At 44.1% G+C, this 19,850-nt stretch overlaps 1 protein-coding gene across 3 annotated transcripts in view; it reads right to left on the reverse strand.

Annotated features, from left to right (window-relative positions):
- Positions 1 to 11,704: 11,704 nt before the first annotated feature.
- Positions 11,705 to 19,850, reverse strand: part of LOC309602834 (dihydropyrimidinase-related protein 2) — a 56,264-nt gene continuing 48,118 nt past the window's right edge. For all 3 annotated transcript variants that reach the window (XM_082336842.1, XM_082336844.1, XM_082336843.1), the window contains 3 exons: positions 16,870 to 17,049; positions 15,249 to 15,414; positions 11,705 to 14,581 (listed from right to left, as the gene is read on the reverse strand). In XM_082336842.1, the coding sequence (XP_082192968.1) occupies positions 14,490 to 14,581; positions 15,249 to 15,414; positions 16,870 to 17,049 (438 nt within the window). In that variant the 3' untranslated portion in view covers positions 11,705 to 14,489. The remainder of the gene's footprint in view (positions 14,582 to 15,248; positions 15,415 to 16,869; positions 17,050 to 19,850) is intronic.

Here is a 19,850-nt window from a genome sequence, read left to right on the forward strand (position 1 = left end):
GACACGGTCTTTGTTGTTGAAATCAACACTAGACTGTCAGAAGAGAAAGGAAAATGGATCTGAGCTGAAAAATTTTGAGCCCAAGGGGGTTTTTTGCTTCTGAGAATGTGATTTATTGCTCTGGCACAAGAATAAACCTAACCATATTTAGTTTAATAATATAGTTTCTATGTGACGGCGTTTATTGGGACAACTCCAAGCTGCTTATAAAGGTGGTCAGAATTGTATTTCTGTTTTACAGAAGGTAAACTGAGGCACGAAGCCAGCCCCAAAACCAGAAGCAGACATCAGCATGGCACCAATTTCAAGCATCTTCGTTGCAGGCATCCCCCACTGAGTTGGAAGAGTAGAGACTCTTGCTACTCAGTACTGGGAAGGAAGCACTCTTAGACTTATTGTAGCTTGTCCAGGGGGAGAAACCTTTCCCCCTTGCCCGATCTGTGGGGGAAAAGGCTTTAAATCACAGTTGAACATTCAGAATCACAAAGCGGCACTGGGGTTGTATTTGAGCTCTAAGTAGCACCTTTGGGGCTGTTTTCCTTATTCTTTCTATTGAGGCAACAAGATGCTGGCTAAGTTGTTTGTACAATAATGTGAATGTCAAAATATATTCTTTCCACTCTGACAAATGGAACCTAAAGTGGTCCTACGGGCACTTTAAAATCAGTGCGTGTAAAGCAGTGCAGAATAAAGAAATGGTCCAAAGCCAGATGCGTGGCTGCAGTGTGGGGTGAACTGAAAAGCATCTCCTGCAAGAACTACCAGAGGCACCTTTGCCATGGCACATTGTTTTCCCTCTTGATTTTGTAGCCACAGCCTGGCACGTTTCTAAAAGCACCTACACTGATGCTAATAATAGCTCACCTCCCATTTGGATCCAGTCCTCAGGAAGGCACAATGTTCCCTCTGTATCAACTACTGCTTCATCTTCTGACCCGCGGGGCTGCCACGCTGCGAGGAACACGTACTCCCTTGCCTGGCTGAGTCATTGCTGTCCACTAAAGCAGGTAATGTTCTGGGCACTAATGTGGAGATGAGTGAAATCTGGAGGAGCGAAAGTGATGATTTTAGCAGGGAAAAGATCCATAATTTTTCATAGGGATGTCTCTCTCTCTGTCTGCACTGTCTAATTGAAAAAACAAACTGTTCAGAATTATTTTGAGCTGATTTGTTCTAGCTGAAGTTCCCAGCACAATTGTTTAGCCAGAGCTGGAGAGAGGGAGGGAGGGAAGAGATGCTATAAGCCAGAATCTGATCTTAATTACCAGCCTATCAAGCTCATTCTAACTCTTTCCATGCCAAGGATGATTTGTATGTCCTAACCTCTGCTCCAAACCCAGTATGGATATGCAGGAACGTTGTGAAAACAGTAAGAGTCACAACAATAAAACTAGGATCAAAATCTGATATGACTTCAGAGTAGCTCTGCTAAAATAAAATAGAAAGATTTATACAGATTAAATAGATCTGAATATATCCCTTTTGGGACAAAGCTTGTTACAATACAAAATCTTTCACATCTAAGCAGTTGGTCAAATCCATAGATCACACAGTCTGTGCTGGTGCAATCTAGTGATGGTAAGCAAATGCCTTAATGACATCCCAAGGACCGGAGAATCTGTTACTGGTACTGTATTTACATTTAAAGAAGGGAAGATAAGCCTGCTTTGGGCTTGTCAGCAAGGGTGCTTCCTGAACTATTGATTCTAGCACTTTGGGGAGCAGTGAAGTGATACATCATGTCTTGCGAACACAAGAATCAATCTAGAGTCAAACCTGTGCTTTCTCTGAAGACACCTGATGGAGGTGGGATAGGCTTCTCCAGTAAGGGTCAGGCCCCCCAAGGCTGAACCCTGAGCACAGGGTCAACGTTACCAAGCCACAAGTGTCAGAGCACTGCACTGGGAAGGGGCAGGTCAGAATAAAGTTTATGCTTATAATTAATTTTATAGGACAGTTTCCAGCACAGGTGTTTTTATAGTCCCAGAATGCAGCCTCGGCATGGTGTCTCCTAGAAAACACTGATGGTCTGTTATCTATACCTACTACCTTCACTGAATGGTAAAGAGACTCAGTATTTCTGCAATATCATTCATGCTAACCTGAATTACCCCACTGAGATCCATGGTTGCCCTGTAGTGGCTAGGGCATGGCCTATTGCATTATCTGCAAATTAATAGAGCTGGACCTTTAATTTGTGTGTTGATCCAGGTGTCTCTGAGCTCAAACCCTGCTCCAGACCTATGCCTGAGCAATAAGATGACAAGGAAGCTAGCAAGGCAGTCCTCCAGGGACAGCACTCCTGACCCCAGGAGGCTGTGCACTGCTAGAGGATGATAATGATAGCACAACGCTGGTAGCATATGCTGCTTTCAAGCACAGGGAACCGACTTGTGCTGAGACCAGGCAGATAATTCAATATTTACACAGGATTTCAACAGTAAAAGAACGTTGTTTTACCTTAAAAGCTTTTGGAGGATGAGATCCAAGATGGCACAGCAGGGCCATGGAACAGCTCCAAATTCTATTTCTTTGTGGTGAACTTGTCAAAACGAGGTGTTGACTCTGTAAATTGCTCAGTGAGCAGATGTTGCCCCATTCAAAATGCCAAAGCTCCCAGTAGCCCTCCAACCTCAGGCTGTCGAGTGTGCCTTTGACCTTGTGGTTCAGTGAGGCTCCAGGAGACGAGGCTAAGGAGCCAGGATTAGGCTGAGGAGTCAGCCCTCAATGTTGTAGCAGCCACTTTACCTGTACTGTGCAGCCCAGTGCTGGGCTGGGATCAGCAGATTAACTCATCTCCTGGTTCTGCCACAGTGTTCCTGCATAACTCGGGATGACTCACGTCAGCTCTCTGGGCCTCTGTTCTCCAGCTTTAAAATGGAGAGCATCCTAAGCAATAACACACCTCCTTTATCCATCTTTCGTATTAATGCTCTGCACAGTCGTGTTTGCCTCAGACAATGCAGAGCCCCAATTTTGGCTGAATGCTCCTCTACTACCACTGTGTCATAGTCACAATAGCATGAATTTATAATAACCAAGTTATGGTTCTTTTCCTACACATACTGCAGGAGCCCCTTTCTTTATTCCAATTTTTGAAGCCAGAGGCAGTTACACAAAATCTGCGTTAGAAAATGATGTATGACAGACCTTTGAAATCTGCCATTAAGCTGCTATTGTTCTTGCAAATGTGTTTACAGACTTAAAGAGACAAAAACTACTGAAGGATTTTAATCAGCAGCCAAAACCACGGGAAGCAACGCAGCAGCCAGGAAACCCCATCTCTTTACCTGCCTCTGCAAGGGAGAGGGTTGGTGATGTCCGGGGCAAAGCACCTTGCCTTTGTGTTTGCCATTCCTATGGGTACTCCAAGTGCAAGTTCCTCATGGCAGGGACTCTTTCTTAATCTAGACTTCATGCTGGGCAAATGGGACAGTGGCTCTCATCCTAAATTGCCATCATAAGAGTAACTAAGCCCAGCACCCTCTTTCTCTCTGAGAAGCTGAACAGGTACGTTGCAGCCTCCCTCCTCTCCATGCTGCTTGGCTCATCAGCTCTGTTTGTCCCCTGGCTTTTCTTTCCCCATCCCTCTCCACTTGAATTTTAATCAGAAGCAGCAGCTGAACAGAAGGTGCCATTTCCATAGCTACGGAAGAGGCATCGACAGCGAGAGGTGATGGAGAGGCTTTTACCCAGATGCAGTCATCATTAACATTCACCATAATAACCTCGCCTGCAAGCACAGCCCTACTATGGCAATAAGACGCTTGGGCTGTAAATCCTTGGCCAGGCTCGTCTTTCATCACAGAGAACAATACCTTTTGGGGTCACATTTCTAATCTGCCAATTAATCATTTTTATACGTGGCAATGTTTACATATAAGCAGAGACCACTTTAAACCACATACGGCTACGCCAGTGGTTACCTTGGCTTAGGCACGGGTGGACAATAATTGCCCTTTCTAAGGTATTACGCATACACACATGCACACAGATGTACACAGCATCTACCATCTGTGTCTTGCTCCTCCCATTGGACTGGTTTATGCCTCTTGAAACAACCCTGTTTAATGAAGACAGTCTCTCTGTATTTCTGGCTGTCCCACTGAGTTATTTTGGGATGCTGGGTAGGACCTTTCCACTCCATTGTCACTGTTTAACTTGTGTTTTGCATGTCTTAAACCTTCTTTCTGTCCTCCTCAAAAGCCTAAACCAGAAATACTCCCTCCCTCCAGGATCTTCACAAAACCAGTACATTGTTCAGGGGGGAAAAAACCTTGTCACGCCATGGGTTTTCTCTGTGGAGCGTGACTCAGGCCCATTATGGTTTGTATTTCATTTCAGGTACAAAACTTAGTCTGTGGGTGAACCAAGACACTATGCAGGGTGTATGGCATCTTTGGGGAATATATGACAAGGGGACCGGCTCTGGCATTAGGTTGGAAGTCTCTCTGCAGGACTGGCTTGTGCCTGTTACAGTGGAAACCTCCCCTGCAGAGCTCCAGCCTTGTCCATTTAGAGATTTCTACCCAAGCTTCCCACACAGCAGCGCAGGGTGAGGAACCGGATGAATAAAATTGAATTTGAACGTGATGGAGGGAATGCAAGTAGGAGAAAATAAACCCTTGACTAATTTATGAGGCACGTTTATAGCTATTATTTATAGATCTCCATGGGGGATTCACATTGTTCTCTACCATCTGACATTATTTGGCAGTTTAGTGGTGCCTGCAAAAAAAATACCCAAAACCCCAAAAAAACCCTCCTCTGATACCACATTTTTGATTAATAATCTTTAAAGCTCAGGGTGTCAGCAAGTCCTCAGAAAGACTGTCCCTGCTCTCCTCTAATAACTTATGGCTTAAAGGTACAAGGACTTGATTAAAACTCTCATCACAGTAAATCAATGGTAGCTCAGGGAAAAAAGAGGTCCTTCCCCCCCCCCCCCCCCCCCTTTTCAGATAAAGTTTACTCACTTGTGCTTTTCTGGCATTTGATTTTGCATGCATGCAAAAATACTAAATCAAAGCCATCAGGAAAGCGCTCACTGGGGGTGTCTAGTTCTGTCCATGGCAAGCTGAAAATATGCTTTTTTATGCATGTGTCTTCAACGTTATTTTTGGAGAGATTAATGAATTCAGGTGCAGTAAAAATAGTCTACTGCAAACAAACAAATTCCTCCTTAGCATTCTGGAAGGATAAAAAATGTCATCTGCATGAGCACAACCTCAGTGATACCCATGAGCGAGGCAAAGCAATTGTACCATTGCTGTGGCTGTTTGGGGCAGTGGATGTCTTCAATGACCTTGCCTGTTAGGAGCTGTTAATCCTAACATTTGCCTCAGCTGAGGCAGGAGACACATCTGGAGATGAGCAGAAGAAACCTTCCAGCCCCAGTTATGTCTCTACGTGGGCACAATATGTGGATCTAATTATAGGACTGAGGTTCACAGGAGGCTGGAAAATTAATGCTGATTCCTCCAAGCCTCCATGCTAGCAGAGTCAGGAAGGGCTCATTTCCATGCCTACCCTGATATCCTATGAAAGGGAGAGTTTTTTCCCTGTGTATCTTAAAATATAAAATCTCAGGAGACTTCAAACTGACTGCTAAGCCCTGGTCACAGTGGAGCCCCCTTAGCCTCTGCACGGCCTTTCCTGCACTCAGCAGTGCGGCTGCTGCAAGCTTGTTAGAGGAAAGGCCAAAATACAACTGGCTTTAAGCAAAAATGTGGGATGGTAGTTCATTACAGAATTGGCCCAGAGCCCGGCAAAGCTTGGTCCTATCACCAGACAAGCTTTAGAGAGGGTAGGAGAGCAAAGGGGAGCAAACCACAGGGTCTTCTGTAGAGCTTCGGTCAATCTTCAGATAATTTGGGTCTCAGCCTTGAAATGTCCAGCTGGCCTGAGTCTTCTGGGACTTCACGTTTCTCTCTGACCAAGAGGTAATATGAAATGGCCCGGAAAGGAAGGCCACATTAAATCTCATGATGTGCCTGCTCTTTAAAGTATCACACAAAGCAAGCCATTCGTGGGAATTGTCCAGCATTTGGAGCCAGAAGCCTGAGCGTAGCTGATGAGCTGTGACATTTGAATGTCATCTAGTCCCAGTCCAACCCCCAATTGCTGTTTGACTTGGCAACAGACTTCCCCTCCCTATCCCAGAAATGCAACGCTCCACCAAGGTGACATCCACCTCCAAGCCTCTCTACCTCTCCCATGCTACATTCGTCTTTGCCCTATAGGAGAAAAAAGCTGCAAAGAGATGCATAAATAAACCAGGACATTTTCCTACTTAGTTGATGTCATTAAGGGAGAGAGGTGCAGCAGTTTTCATCATACGTTGACTGACTTGTAACAGAAATGAAGAATCTGTAGAAGAAGCCTGTGGGGTGACTCTGATGGCACTCGCAGGAAATCACTAGTAAAACTATAGCTTTTCTGCAGAATTGTGTGCATGAATTAAAAAATGCAATGAAAACCAGATTATTCCCTATTACACTTACAGCCAATTTTGATTTAAAAAAAAAAAAAAAAAAAAGAGATTATTTCAGTTGTGTATGAACCACCTATCTACTCTAGAACAAAGTAAAATATGACAGGTTTTGGTATTGAAAAGCATAATAGATATATAAATGCCAAGGCTTTGTGTACTTTGAATTTAAGTAGGTCCATATCGGTTGTGGAGTAAGTAATCTTATTAGGAGGGAGAACTAGCCTCATGAAACGAATAGAAATGCAGCTTAAACACGTGTATCTGGTGCCCTCCGGTGGAAAGGAGCCACTTCGGAGGACAGGCACAAAGAGCCGGTGGGTTTAAGGAGCAGAAAAGTCTCTGGGGTAAGGATTACTTTTTGGACTTAGAATAAGACTAAGAATGAGAGAAACTAGAGCTCAGTTAGCAATTTAACTAATCATTTTCCGAAAAAAACCCTACTATGTGATTTTGGGGGCTAACAACTGAGATAGTTCTACATATTATTTGAGTAGTTGTAATAATCACACCCCATTCCCGTATCACCTAACCGTTCGTTAACAACAGTTTGTATTGGAACACTGTGCTCTGCTTGCTCCTATTTCAGGGACTGGCAGAGGACGAGATGTGGCTGTTGCACAAATGAAATTGAAATTTCAGTGTGTGAGCTTAAGTAAAGTTTCTGAACACTTGGCTCTGAAATCTGAATGAAACAAGGCAGAAAAAAAGGGTAGTAATCATCATGTTTGGGCATTGAAATTCAGAAAGCAGAACAAGCTACCATCTGACAAAACTGTCTAGGTAACACTGATCTGTGACCTACTTTATTTATTCTTGCATTTGTGATACTTTTTAATCTTAGGAATGTTTTGCATGACAGACATTAAATATAAATGCCCTCAATTGTTGTATGGGGTCTGGCTTGCATGGATTTCTTATCATCCTCTACATTCCAATCCTAACAATTCGACACTATTGGTTAAACGTGATTACTCTTGTACTCACAGTTTACATGGGAAAAACGAGCAATTTAAGACATTTTTGACCAATAAGCATTACTACTTTTAAAGTGCACTTAGCAGAAGCAAATATTGGCCTTATTTGCAACTTAAAAAAAAGGACTGCTGCAAAAAGAGGTTCTTCATTTTCTGTATGCACTTACATATACCGGCAACAGGAATCCACATCCATAGCCGAAACCTGCAGAATGCAGGCTCGTCGGGTCAGATCTTCCCGCAGTTTTAGATGGTGTTATGAATCCTCTCTAGTAATGTAGTCTTTCATCAGTTGAGGCTAGCTGGACAGTAACTCAGATGAATAGCAAAGGGTCAGCGAGGGGAAGGCATCACAGCCTTCATCAGCACACATTAGCTGGCTAAGCTTATAAATATTCAGCGTGATGTTGGTTGCGGATCCATTGCTCTCATCAGTCCACGAGACACGCTGCATCTCGGCAGCAGGACGTGGCGGGATGTGGGGTGGAAGACAGCCAGAGCCGTGCGTGTGGCTCAGCAGCTGAGCCACCCCGTTTCAAACAGTGCTACCACCCCAGAGACAGTCCCACACGGGATTTTTCCTCTACTGTGGGAAGGCATAACAAGAAGCACTGGCGAGAAATGAAAGGCAGGCCAATTCGAATCAGAAGCAGGGGAAAAAATTAACGAGGAAGATGATTAATCCATGGAATAAATAACCAAGGGATTTTCTGCCATTTGAGGCTTCGCAAGTCAGCACTGAAAGACTCACTATAACGCATCTGCCAAGTTGTATTGGTTAATAGCTGAAGAAAACGCTTGTGGAAAGAACAACACGCTCAAGTACATAGTGGTAAATCCACAGTGAGAGTGCCAAGGCTCTAAGTCAGTCACAACTTACCGGAGTCAGGAGAGGGCAACTTCTCTGGCCTGTGTTATATGGGAGAAAAAATAGATAATCTCTTCTTATTGTAGAGCAGTCAGCTGGCAAAGTTTGCAGTTTTACAAGAAGAAAGAGGAATAGGAGGAGCAGTAGCAAAGAGGGAAATGATTCTCCTGAAGATATTAGCCAGCAGCTAGCTCTTGGAAAGAGATGGTGGCACAGCTATAATGCTGAACAGAATTAGTTTTTATTATTTGCAAGAAAGAAAATGATTTGGTTTTCTCTGAGTGGGGTTTTTTTTTAAGGGAAAACTTTTCCTGCTACTGGTAAAAACAACACAGAGAAAAAAATCTGCATATTTTCCAGGTTAGAGAGGAAGAATCATTAGGGGGTTTCTGTAGTTCTATTTTTTACTATTTTCTCAATGAGAAATGAGTGGAACAACTAATATGATAAACCAAATAATTGTTCATTCTTTCCCTCTTCTCCCCCCCTCCACCAGTAGCTTCTTAAGCAGGGAACGGCTGCACTAAGCCAAAAGCCAAAAAATTTGTTAACCACAGAAGAGGGGGAGGAAATGGCAGGGAAGAAACAGAACCAGTTCAGAGGAAGGAAACCCCCACCATTTCTTCAAATCTACCTTACCTCTGCTCTTGGACACCATATCTCCGTGAAGAAAAGCCAAAATCTGTTTAAAAAAAAGAATGTTTGGGTTTGGTTTTTTTTTTCCCTGTAACTGAATTGATAGATGAAGTTTATGGCTTGCTCTGTATTTTATTATAGGACGGTGTCTTGTTTGGCTTAAACTATAACAGAATACACTCAGTTGATTCATATCTTTTTAACATTGAAATACTATCCAATATATTCTTATAATAGAGAGGATATATGTGTATGTCATCTCTCTGTCACAGTAATCATAAGCCCTGTGCATGGTCTACATTTATTACATCCTACATCCTTCTTAAGATGATCCATGTGCCTCAAGGGAGTTTGTCATTTCCATTTCTGCATGTCCTGCTGCCACCTAATGGCGGTGAGCTCAACCTCCACCTTTTGTGCTAAAAAAGGGGAGAAAACCGGTTCTGAAGCTTCCATCCGCGTAGAGCAAGCAGCTAAAAGTACTCAATGCTTTAACTTTTAGAGTCATAAAAATTTGGGGAAATTTAAGTTAATTAAACTTAGTATTAATTAATAGGATTTTTGTCCTGCACAAGCTATCTAGAGTCATATATATTACCTTAGTTAGGGGCGTGATACCATGTTTCCAGCCCATGTGAAGGTGTTGGTCCTGGTAACACACACTAAGGGTTACCCAACAGTGGGTTTTTTTGAAGTGCAAAGCAACTAGGTCCATATTGCCGAGGGACCCAGGCACTCAGACACCCTCAAATGACTGCGGTGGAAGGTATGAAGCTGCAGAAACACTGGTTTTAACCTGCAGGAAATGCAAACCGGTGCAAATTAACTTTGCTGCAAAACCGGCTGGGTTGGAGAGAGGTACATATATATGCTTCTATATGTGTATACAGAATATGCATATAGCTGCAGATATGAGTCCTAGGTCACAGAAGCCTTGCCTTTGAAAATCCTGTGCGAGGTCTCGACACATGCTGAAGCAGGACAGCTGAGACGGAAGGACTTGTGACAGTTATTGCTCCCAACACCCTGCCACTAAGGAATAAATCATGCCATGTTGTCCTCAGCCCTGACAACCTACCTCTCCTCAGGAGCTGACAGCTAGTGTTCCAGGTCACTGAGTCAAATTCATTTTCTGCTTTCTTTCTTCTCCTTTTAACCACTAATTCTGTATCAATGTTAAGATCAGATTAGATCTATATTGGGTCTTACGTGCGTGGCCACAGACCAGTCAATGGGAGGCCTGCAGAGAACCAAATCAGTGCATCCGTAACAAGGCATGAGCTGGGCCTCATTGCTGCTAGCATATGGAATTACCTGGATTAACTGGTTGACAAATACAGCTATTCTTGTGCTCTTCTGTAGCAGCAAACCAGCACTGCCCCACTGACCTGAATATCTTCCTGAGATTTCTCCCTCGCTTGGTTCCTCGGTACACGTCAGGTTTAGATCTGGCTGTTGATGACTTCTTCCTGACCTCAAAAACTTCCGTACGCTTCAGTTGATATTTTTTGGCCCGTTCCAACATGGACCAGGTTCACTGAGCCCCTGGAATTGATTTCCTGGGGAAGAAGTTTCTTTCTTTCCAATTTAGACGCCAGAGGAAGAAATAATGATAGAATAAAAACAAATGGAGGCTCTGCAGATGTGTATTAACTAAACACCAGTGCTTTAGGCTGAATGTGTCTTTCACTGGGATATTACTGTTGGGACAAGCTAATAAATCTTACACACAACTACCCACCAACCCTGTTCTATGGGATTTGATTGCATATACGCTAATAGCTAATTTAAGCTGCCAACAGCCAAATAACTGCACATCATTGGTGAAAGAGCCAGGATCCCCACATTAAGCAGAAGTCTGTTTATTAGTGGATGACCATTGTCCCTTCTCAACAGATAAAAAGGAAACTCCCTTAAAACCTCCCACTGGATAGGGGTGCTGGGTTTAAAGCTGTGTGGAGAAAGCTAATTGCATTTCACAGAGTGCTTCAACATTTGGTTTTGTTCAGATGAGGAACAAGAGCGAAACATCATTGCAAAGCCAGTTGCAAACTCCAGCTGTGCTCGGATTTGGGGGAAGACCACCGAGAGGGTTCATCTGGTGGATGTAGGGATGCAGCAACCAACAGTCCGAGTGGCTGACAGCGATGCTGGCTCTTTCTGAGCCCTTCCCACGGTCCGGTGCAATCTCACCCACAGCATCTCTGCGACACAGTAAAACCCAACCACCACCACTGAAAGTTTCACTGGCGTTTTTCCAGCCAGCTCTAACACTCCCCATTCAGTTATCTGTGTGTGGCTTCTATTTATGGCTGTACTTTCTCTCCCCTCCTCCATCGCTGTTACGAGGGTCCAAGTAGAAACACATTGGAGGGCTATGCCAATAGTTTTAGCTTCTTTTGCTCGCATTTCATCAGTGATCTCTGCAATGCGGAGCCAGGAGTTTTCAGGCAAATCTCTCTGCTTTGCCAAATACTGCCTTAAACAGACAACTGCCCTGAGAAGGGGCTTGCTTTTCTCTAAGGAAATGACACTGTGGACCATTGATTCCTCTTTACCATCACCATCTTCCAAGGAACCACGGCTACTGTACATCTCACTCCTGCACAGGACTACCATCAGCCCACATTAGCACCGATTGCGGGGCTCAGTCAGTTTTTCTCTGTTGAAGGCACCAGCCAAGGTACCCAGTTACACAGAACACGTATCGCCTTGAGACACAGATGCACCTAGTGAAACAACAACATTTTGTCTTTATTAGGAGTTCCCATGGTAATATAACACAGAGTTCTTAAGGAATAAAACACAAGACTTGGGGATGGGGTGGGGTTTTTTGCCATTGAGACAATGGTCAAATATCAGTACTTCTTTTTGTCTACACACATGATCAGCTTTAGCACTTACAGCTCCTCCACTCATGGTTCACAATCACAAATCCAAGGGTTAAATCCAGCTAGTATTAAATCCTACTTTTTTTTTATTTTTAGAGCTTCAAGTCACTGCGGTTAATTAATTAATTAAGTCATCGTCTTTTTTTTTCTTTAAGCATTTACATATGACATTCATTAAACAGACACAAAGCGGACGAGCTCTCACAGGAAAAAACATGCTTACATAGCCTGCAAAAATCTTTTTTTGTGATTTTTTTTTCCTTTTGAAGAACAAATTAAAACTAAAAAGTCATCATGAGTCAGTGAAGGAAAAAAAAAAAGGAAGACTTAAGTGAATACTGAAGAGCCGCAAGTGTTTCGTAGAATTGAAACGGATCTGCAATTCTTTTTTTTTTTCTCCCCAACTCGTTCAAATTGTTTTTAACATATAGGTGAAAAAAAATGAAAATAGCTGCAATATATATTAAGTTCACGGATTACTTAACAAACAAAGTGCAAACTCTTTTATGCAAAACTAAAAGACTCGAGAGTTAAACCTAAATGCAAAATGCGTGGATGAATATGGCAATGTTTTTCTTAACTTTTGTGTTCAAAGAGGCCTAAAGGAATTAGGTGCTGAAGCTGGGAGGGTTTGGGTACCTACATAGCTTCCAGATCCTTTGCAAATCCCAGCATTGTTGATACTTCATAACAACAGATTTGGTATTTGTTTCTTAAAAGCCTTCATATATATAGTTTTTTCCCTAAAAGAACCTGTAAACACCATTTAAGAAAATACTCACAAATATGGAAAAACAACGTCAATGTACGTGGCAAAGTACAAATAGAAGAGAAAGCAGAAGATGCAGCCAAGTGCCAGGGCATACAGATAGTGGAGGTAATGCTGTGTTAACTGCGGGTAGAAAAGCTCTCTGTGCTAAGAGACAGGCCAAGTCCTTGGGACCGCCAAGCCCTCCAGCTAAGTGTAAGTGGGAATCTAATGGTGCAGATTTATCCTCCATGTCCTGAAGATAATGAGCCTCTAATACTAGGGCTAAAAGACCTTCAATCCCAGAAGATACATAAATGCCCAGATCCCGCTGACTGCCACAGAAGCTGGGGCTCCTAAATTCATTCAAGGACCACGCATGGCCTCCGGTTTCTCAAATCTGAGGCAGCAGGCATCTGAGGAAGGGTGGGGAACCAACAGGCTTTCTCAGGAACATTTGCACAAAGGCAGATTCCTGAAGGAATGAGTGACTGTGAAATTCGCGCCGTGTACGAGAGATTCTCAGCTGCTGTTGACCCATTGAGCTGCTCTGAGGCTCCCAGTTACAACAGCTGGGCATCTGGACTCGAACTGGAATTGCCACAGGTGCTCAGGCACACACTCAACTGACTGGCCTTTCGATGAGAGCTAAAGATAAGCTCTCATAAAGCTTTAAATAACCACTCATTGATGGCCAGGAAGGGGGAACGTGGCTGCTACAGAAATCTTTCAAGCAACATGTTGCTCTTTGCCCATGGCCCCTTGCTTATCGGTTTCCACCTCCAGGAACACAAGAAAAACTAACTACTAAAAACTTCTCAAGATACTCTGTCCCAGCTCCTCAGCTGGTATCCAGCCCCTTTGTCTGCACCAGCTCAAGACCTAGCACACTGAAGTGAAGATCATAGCTTATGAACCTGCTCTGCGACCTCCTATTGCAGCTAAGTGGCAAGCGTTGGCTGGAATGATGCAACGCAGGAACACCTGAAGTATCAGGGTGGCAGTGGCAGTGACTCTGGCGGGAGCCTGTAACTTGAATGAGGTTCGGGAAGGAAGAACAGGGAGATCCCCAGTTCTCAGATAAGGCTTCGTAAACACAATGATACAAACATATTAAAAACACACACACAAACATAAAAAAAAAGTTTCCTCAAGGACCTAATTTGCAGCAAAATCCAGAAGGAAAAAAAAAAAACCAAAACAAACCCAAACAAACAGAACCAAAGTCCCCAATGATTCTAGCTCACCCGATGGCTGGGTGCGATGCGCTTTGTCAATTCCTAGTGCTGGGTCCTGTTTCTCTCTCTTGGCAGCAGACAACTATTCAGTGACCTCAAAGGCGGTGGTGGGGAATGGTTACAGACAGGCTGGGATTCTGTCCCTCCATGCTTGCCTAGCTTTTCTGCTGGAACACAGAACCCTACAGAATATCCAGTTTCAAACCCTTGAACTACTCTTCTGCTCGACATTTAAAAAAAAAAAAAAGCGCTATTTTTTACATTTATTATTTATTTATTCCTTTTTTGTGTGTGTCTTAAAGGCAGCTCCAGGGAAATTCACTTTGTCCTTCCTTTATTAAAAGAAAGATGCTGAATGGGACAGAGGCCACATATCTCAAACACCCTCTTTACATTTACTTTTGCATGTCAGAGGTGTCAAAACAGGGTTTATTTCTTTAAATGTGTAGGGGCTGAGGGGGGAAGTGAGAGGGGTTGGTGAAGATGAGGAGGGAATCTGAGGGGACTGAAAGAGGTGCCTTACTTCAGCCCCCCCTCACTGGTTGCCCGCAGTAACTGTCACAGGCTCTAAAAGAATCGAAAAGGGTCTCCAGGTGCCCCTGTCCCCTGGTCCGCTAGGCGGGCACAGAAGGGGTCGGTCCTTAGCCCAAGCTGGTGATGTTGGCACGTCCGCCGGGCGGTGCCACGATGCGCTGAGTCGTGCGGCGTGGGATGTTGTCATCGATCTGTGCCCCTGTGGGAGAGAGAAGCAATGTCAGGTCCCCTGGGCCAGCGAGAGTTTGAGAAGAGCGAGCTGTAGGACAAGGGAGTTGGGAGAGCACAGCTGCATTGAAACCCATCAACTCCTTTTAAGCCAGGCTCCAACTGTGTGCACCAAAATGCATCACCTTCGGAGGAAAAGCCCTTACTGGCCTCCTATGCCTTAATTCTGCTGAAATCTGTTCTGCATTAATATCTCCGCACAAAACAGCTGAGCCACCCAGCCCTGCACAGGTAAGAGCTGGCTAAATGGTTTTCCCTTAGCGAGCCTTTTCACTCCTTTTTATAGTTTTCCCTTATTGCACTGAAACAGCACACTGAGAAATCAAATCTGCCACATACCAGATCCACAGCTGGTCTCAGCTGGCAATGCTCCACCATCTGCCCTCTTCAGACACCCGGCTGAGGACCAAGCCCGGAACGCAATGGAGTACTCATCATTCATGCCACGGCATGAAAATAAACAGGACTTTATGATAGCTCCTATACTGCTCTTCCTCCTTTCTAAAGGGATAACCTCCAAGCTAAAAACACATCACAGTCTCTCTCATTGCCTTCCAATTTCAGCAGAATTAATTCAGAGTATGGGAGCGTAAACAAGCCGTAATTTCAAAGCAATTTAGCCCCGTAGAAGTATGTACCAGACAAGCTGAATCCAGACTGGTGCAGGTTCCTCACGGGTGGGGCCTGCTGTTTGGCAGGAGACGTCTTAGCTGAAGATGCTGGTGTGACGGTCTTCGGTGTCACTGACACTTCGCAGACGGGTCCGTCGTAGAGGCCTCGAGGCACGCCCCGCAGCTCAGCCAGCTGCAAAACACAGAAGCAGGCAGCCTTCAGGGTCAAAACAGCCTTCAAAACAGAACTAAACAGCCCGCCAGATGTTGCTAAGCCAAAGACACACATTTCAAGATTTGTCTTTGGTAAGAGGATTTGAAAGCGTACATCATCTCCTCCGTGCTGATCCTCGGGTGGCAGCTGCTCCCTGAAGCAGCATGGATAAAATGAAACACGCTCTGCACTGCTGTGGCTCCAGTTAGTTGCTACCTGGTGTGAGCAGGCTACAGAAGACAGCCAGTCTGTCCCCTGCACCGCAGGGTCTGTCCTTTAATGATCTCAACCTACCTGCTGTTGTATTAAAGGCTCCCGACAACTCTCAAATGAAACTTATTACTCATCCCCAAAAAGCAAAGCAACACTGAGACAGAGGCAGGTCTGCAAAAAGAGGAGCCAGGCTAGCTTCACATCACCGGCTTGGGAGCTTTAGATTGGGTCAAACGCAATTATTCCAGTTGAGATGCTGCCCAATTGGATTCATAGGTCAGACACGTATTTCTGTGGGAGACCAGACCACCACAGAAACCAAACAGAAGCACTCTGCGGTGCTAAATTATTTGAGGTTGTAATTTTGATAACTTGCAATTTCTTCAAAAGAACAATTAAGGAAAGATCATTTGCAAGGAATGTGAAGATTACCTATGGTCAGCAGAACTAACACAGCTCTGGTTTTGTCCAGGAGAGGGCAACACTTCAAATATCAAAATACTTTTCTCCTCAGAAATCTGACTTCATCTAGAAATAAACTTCTTAAATCCTCAGCAGCTAAGTTGCAGCTGAGTTCAGTGTCATCTTCTCTGTCAGTTTTTACCAACTAAAGGCATATCAAAAGGCAGTTTCTGTTTTGAATGGGTGTATTTTACAAAAACACTTTTCCAACAAATTTAGCCTCTTAAAAATAGAAAATTCTCACTTTTAAAGAGTCAGTAGGCTGTGCCTGTGACTCACCAGTCACCAGACAAGAGCATCTGATCAGATCTGACAGAAGGGAAAGCAGCATAATGTATCTATAACAATAAACTAGAATTCCAAATTGTTGCTGAAAAGTTTGATATATGAATGCCATCAATAACTTGGTACTTCTGTGACAGGAGAAGCCTGCCAGGTTATTTGCAGATTGACTCCTGTCCAAACCGGACAGTTCCTGGACACACGGTCTGTCTAGGCGTCCCAAGACAGAGAAGAATTAAAGAGCAGAAAAATAAAATTTGCAGAAAATCCAAGCTCAAGCCAAAGCATAGTCCTGTAATGACTCAAGTGAATAGCAAAAATGAAAGAGGAATGAGATAAATATGGCTCCTATCCAGGGAACATTTTCTGTTGCAGAAGTGTGTGTCTGCAAGCCAGGGGATAGCATCTGTTTTCCACCCACTTTAACTCAGGAGTTCCAGTGAGAGAACAAATGTGCATCCAACCATTTACACTCACCCTGCTCCTTGCTTTGATGCGCTTGTAAACAAAGTCAGGGAATGGTTTCCTGGGGATATACCGTCCAGATCCCTCGGTGACATGGAGGTTCCCATCCTCCAGCACGATCTTCCCCTGGCTGATAACCACCAGGGGAGACCCACGGCACTCCATGCCTTCAAAGATATTGTACTCCAGAGACTAGAACAAACAACAAGACAACATGAGGCAAACATTCATCCCGGCAGAGCGTGCTGTGCTTTAATTAGCAATCACCAGTCATGCTAATTGCCAAAATTTTAAGGACAGATGGAAGCAAACTCAACAGCATTTACCTGAGTTGTCTATGCTGCTGTTTAATACAAAGGCTGGTCTTTATTATCTGTCTAAATTTATTAAGGATTTACTCATGCAAAATTTTCATTGCAACAAGATTCTTAAAGAGGAAATACAGTTTCAAATGGGAATATCTCAAAGCCTAGCTGTTTACATACGTTTAGGCTCCTATCTCTTCTGAATTGTGGGGGATTTAGGAGCCAAATAAAGTTTTATCTGAGTTTCATACTAAAAATAATGGTAATTTTGAAAAGCTGTATTTTAAACTAGTGTTGATGGGTCAGGGACCAGGACAATCTTGTTTTACTCTAATGGGATTGCTCATCCTTAATTAACAGGATTGGAAACATTACCCCACGGAAAAAAAGACAAGTTTTAAAGGAATCGCTGGTAAATGTCCCACCCATGAAGCATCCTGGAATGAGATGCACTACAACCATGTTATTTGGGGACTGTTACTCTAGTGACCATCTCTGAGACAAATCCAGGTCTTTTTTACTGAGTTAATAACAGAGTTTGCTCTTGAAGTGTGTTATAAGTATGGGTAGGCTTGACTGAAGATTTACAATTAGCTAGAATGGCGGTTAAACCGACACTGAACCGGGTCCACCCTGAAAAAAAGTTGTGGTGGCAAAGGAGGAGGCTCGGTTAGAAGCTTATGAATTAGGCTGGTTCCAAGAACAACACTATCTCCCGCTCTAGCTCCTAATGTTTCCTTGCCAGACAGTGGCAAGAGCAGTGTGAATTCTTGGAAAATATCCGTATGTTGCTCTAGCTTTTAAAAAAGTAATAATCATCTGATGCCACATAATCACTACATCTCCCTGTGTCACAGCAACTGCTCTGCCTGATTTTCAAAGGGGCTTTTGTTTTATACTTGACCAAACTAGGATGCCTTGAGCCTAAAGGTATCCCTCGCATCCATTTCTCCTCTAACGCAAGGCACACATGCAGTGTGAGACTCAAAAAAATACCCCAACAGGTGTAATGCCAGGTATAACAGGCGATGCAACGACAGGGGAAGAGGTTAGAGCTGGACATGTAAGAAAAACAGCTGCAATTTCTTAGACAGCCCTTCAAGCTTTAAACAAACCACTTGAAAAAGAGAGCCCTTCATCCTCCATAGTCTTGGCACAACCTAAAGATGCAGACTTTGGTAATAGCTGATCATTCAGTGCTGAGGCCTCTTACACGGTGCAAGAGTTTCAGGGGCATCTGCAATCCTTAGCATATAAAGTATTTCTGAATGGTCGCTTCATGGCAGATCTGGTTCTCCTTCAGCCTAGCCCAGATCTATGGCAAAATCATGGAGCCAGTCCTGATGTGAAGGGTCTGGAGCACAAGTCTTATGAGGAGCGGCTGAGGGAGCTGGGGTTGTTTAGTCTGGAGAAGAGGAGGCTGAGGGGAGACCTTATTGCTCTCTGCAACTGCCTGAAAGGAGGCTGTAGTGAGGTGGGGGTCGGTCTCTTCTCCCCAGTAACAAGCGATGGGATGAGAGGAAACGGCCTCAAGCTGCAGCAGGGGAGGTTTAGGTTGGATATTGGGAAAAACTTCTTCACCGAAAGGGTGGTCAGGCATTGGAACAGGCTGCCCAGGGAAGTGGTTGAGTCTCCATCCCTGGAGGGATTTAAAAGAAGGGTAGATGTGGTGCTTGAGGACATGGTTTAGTGGTGGACTTGGCAGTGGTAGGTTAACGGTTGGACTCGATGATCTTAAGGGTCTTTTCCAACCTTGACAATTCTATGATTCTATGATTGTACTGGAGCCTATCCACAAAAGATAAAGTCTCTGAATTTTGTGTTAGGAAATTCAAAGAGTCCAATTCATTTCCTAAAGACAACAGCCATTAAATGGCAATGACTTTCAAATCCTCCATCCAGCAAGCTACCTCCAGCTCTCTGAGCCATTGATAAGCACAAACCCAGGTTCAGACCACTGAATTTGGCACCTAATCGCGGTATGTCCCTGGGCTCCCTTCTCTAAGTCATTCCTCTCCAGACTGAAGGTGTGATGAGTCTGGAAGCACCTCTAAGGTGATTGAAGCGACCAGACTTCTGAGTCGGGATGCCTCTGTTAGAAGTCTAAGCACAGGCAGGATGAATCCAGGCCATCTGTGACCAATTCTGACACAGAGTTAAGTCACAGGGAAGTTAACCAAACCTTTAAAAAAAATTTCTTTGTGAATGTGCCCAGGGATCCAAGTGTGGAAGAAAATTTTGCTCCTACAGCTCCAGAGTGAATGAAAGCATTCACGGAAAAAAGAACAAGGAGTTTTTTTCCAGGGAAACATTCCATAGGTTCATCGCCAGCAGTGAAACAAGTCGTCAACAAATGCAAACAGTGGTTGCTTTCTCTGAGACAGTGCTCGAATGTCACAGGGAGACTCCAACCAGCCCTTTGCACTGGGACCATTCTGCAGTCTCCCACAGGGCAGGACAGCTTCTTCACTGTAGGAGACAGGTATAAGACATGGGACACAGCTGCAGCCCACAAGCAAACAGTGCCTCTAACAATGCCACCACAAAGCCACAGAAGAAAGAAGGGGAAGGTCTGGTTAGTCTGGGTGCGTTCTTGTGCTTCCCTGGGCCAACTAACATTGGGATGATCACCAGTAAAATCATGTCTAAGTATGACTCCACACACCTATGCCAGATCAGAATGTGGTG

The sequence above is a fragment of the Platalea leucorodia genome, assembly GCF_965183815.1.
Source record: "Platalea leucorodia genome assembly, chromosome: Z".
In the NCBI taxonomy this organism is placed as follows: Eukaryota; Metazoa; Chordata; class Aves; order Pelecaniformes; family Threskiornithidae; genus Platalea; species Platalea leucorodia.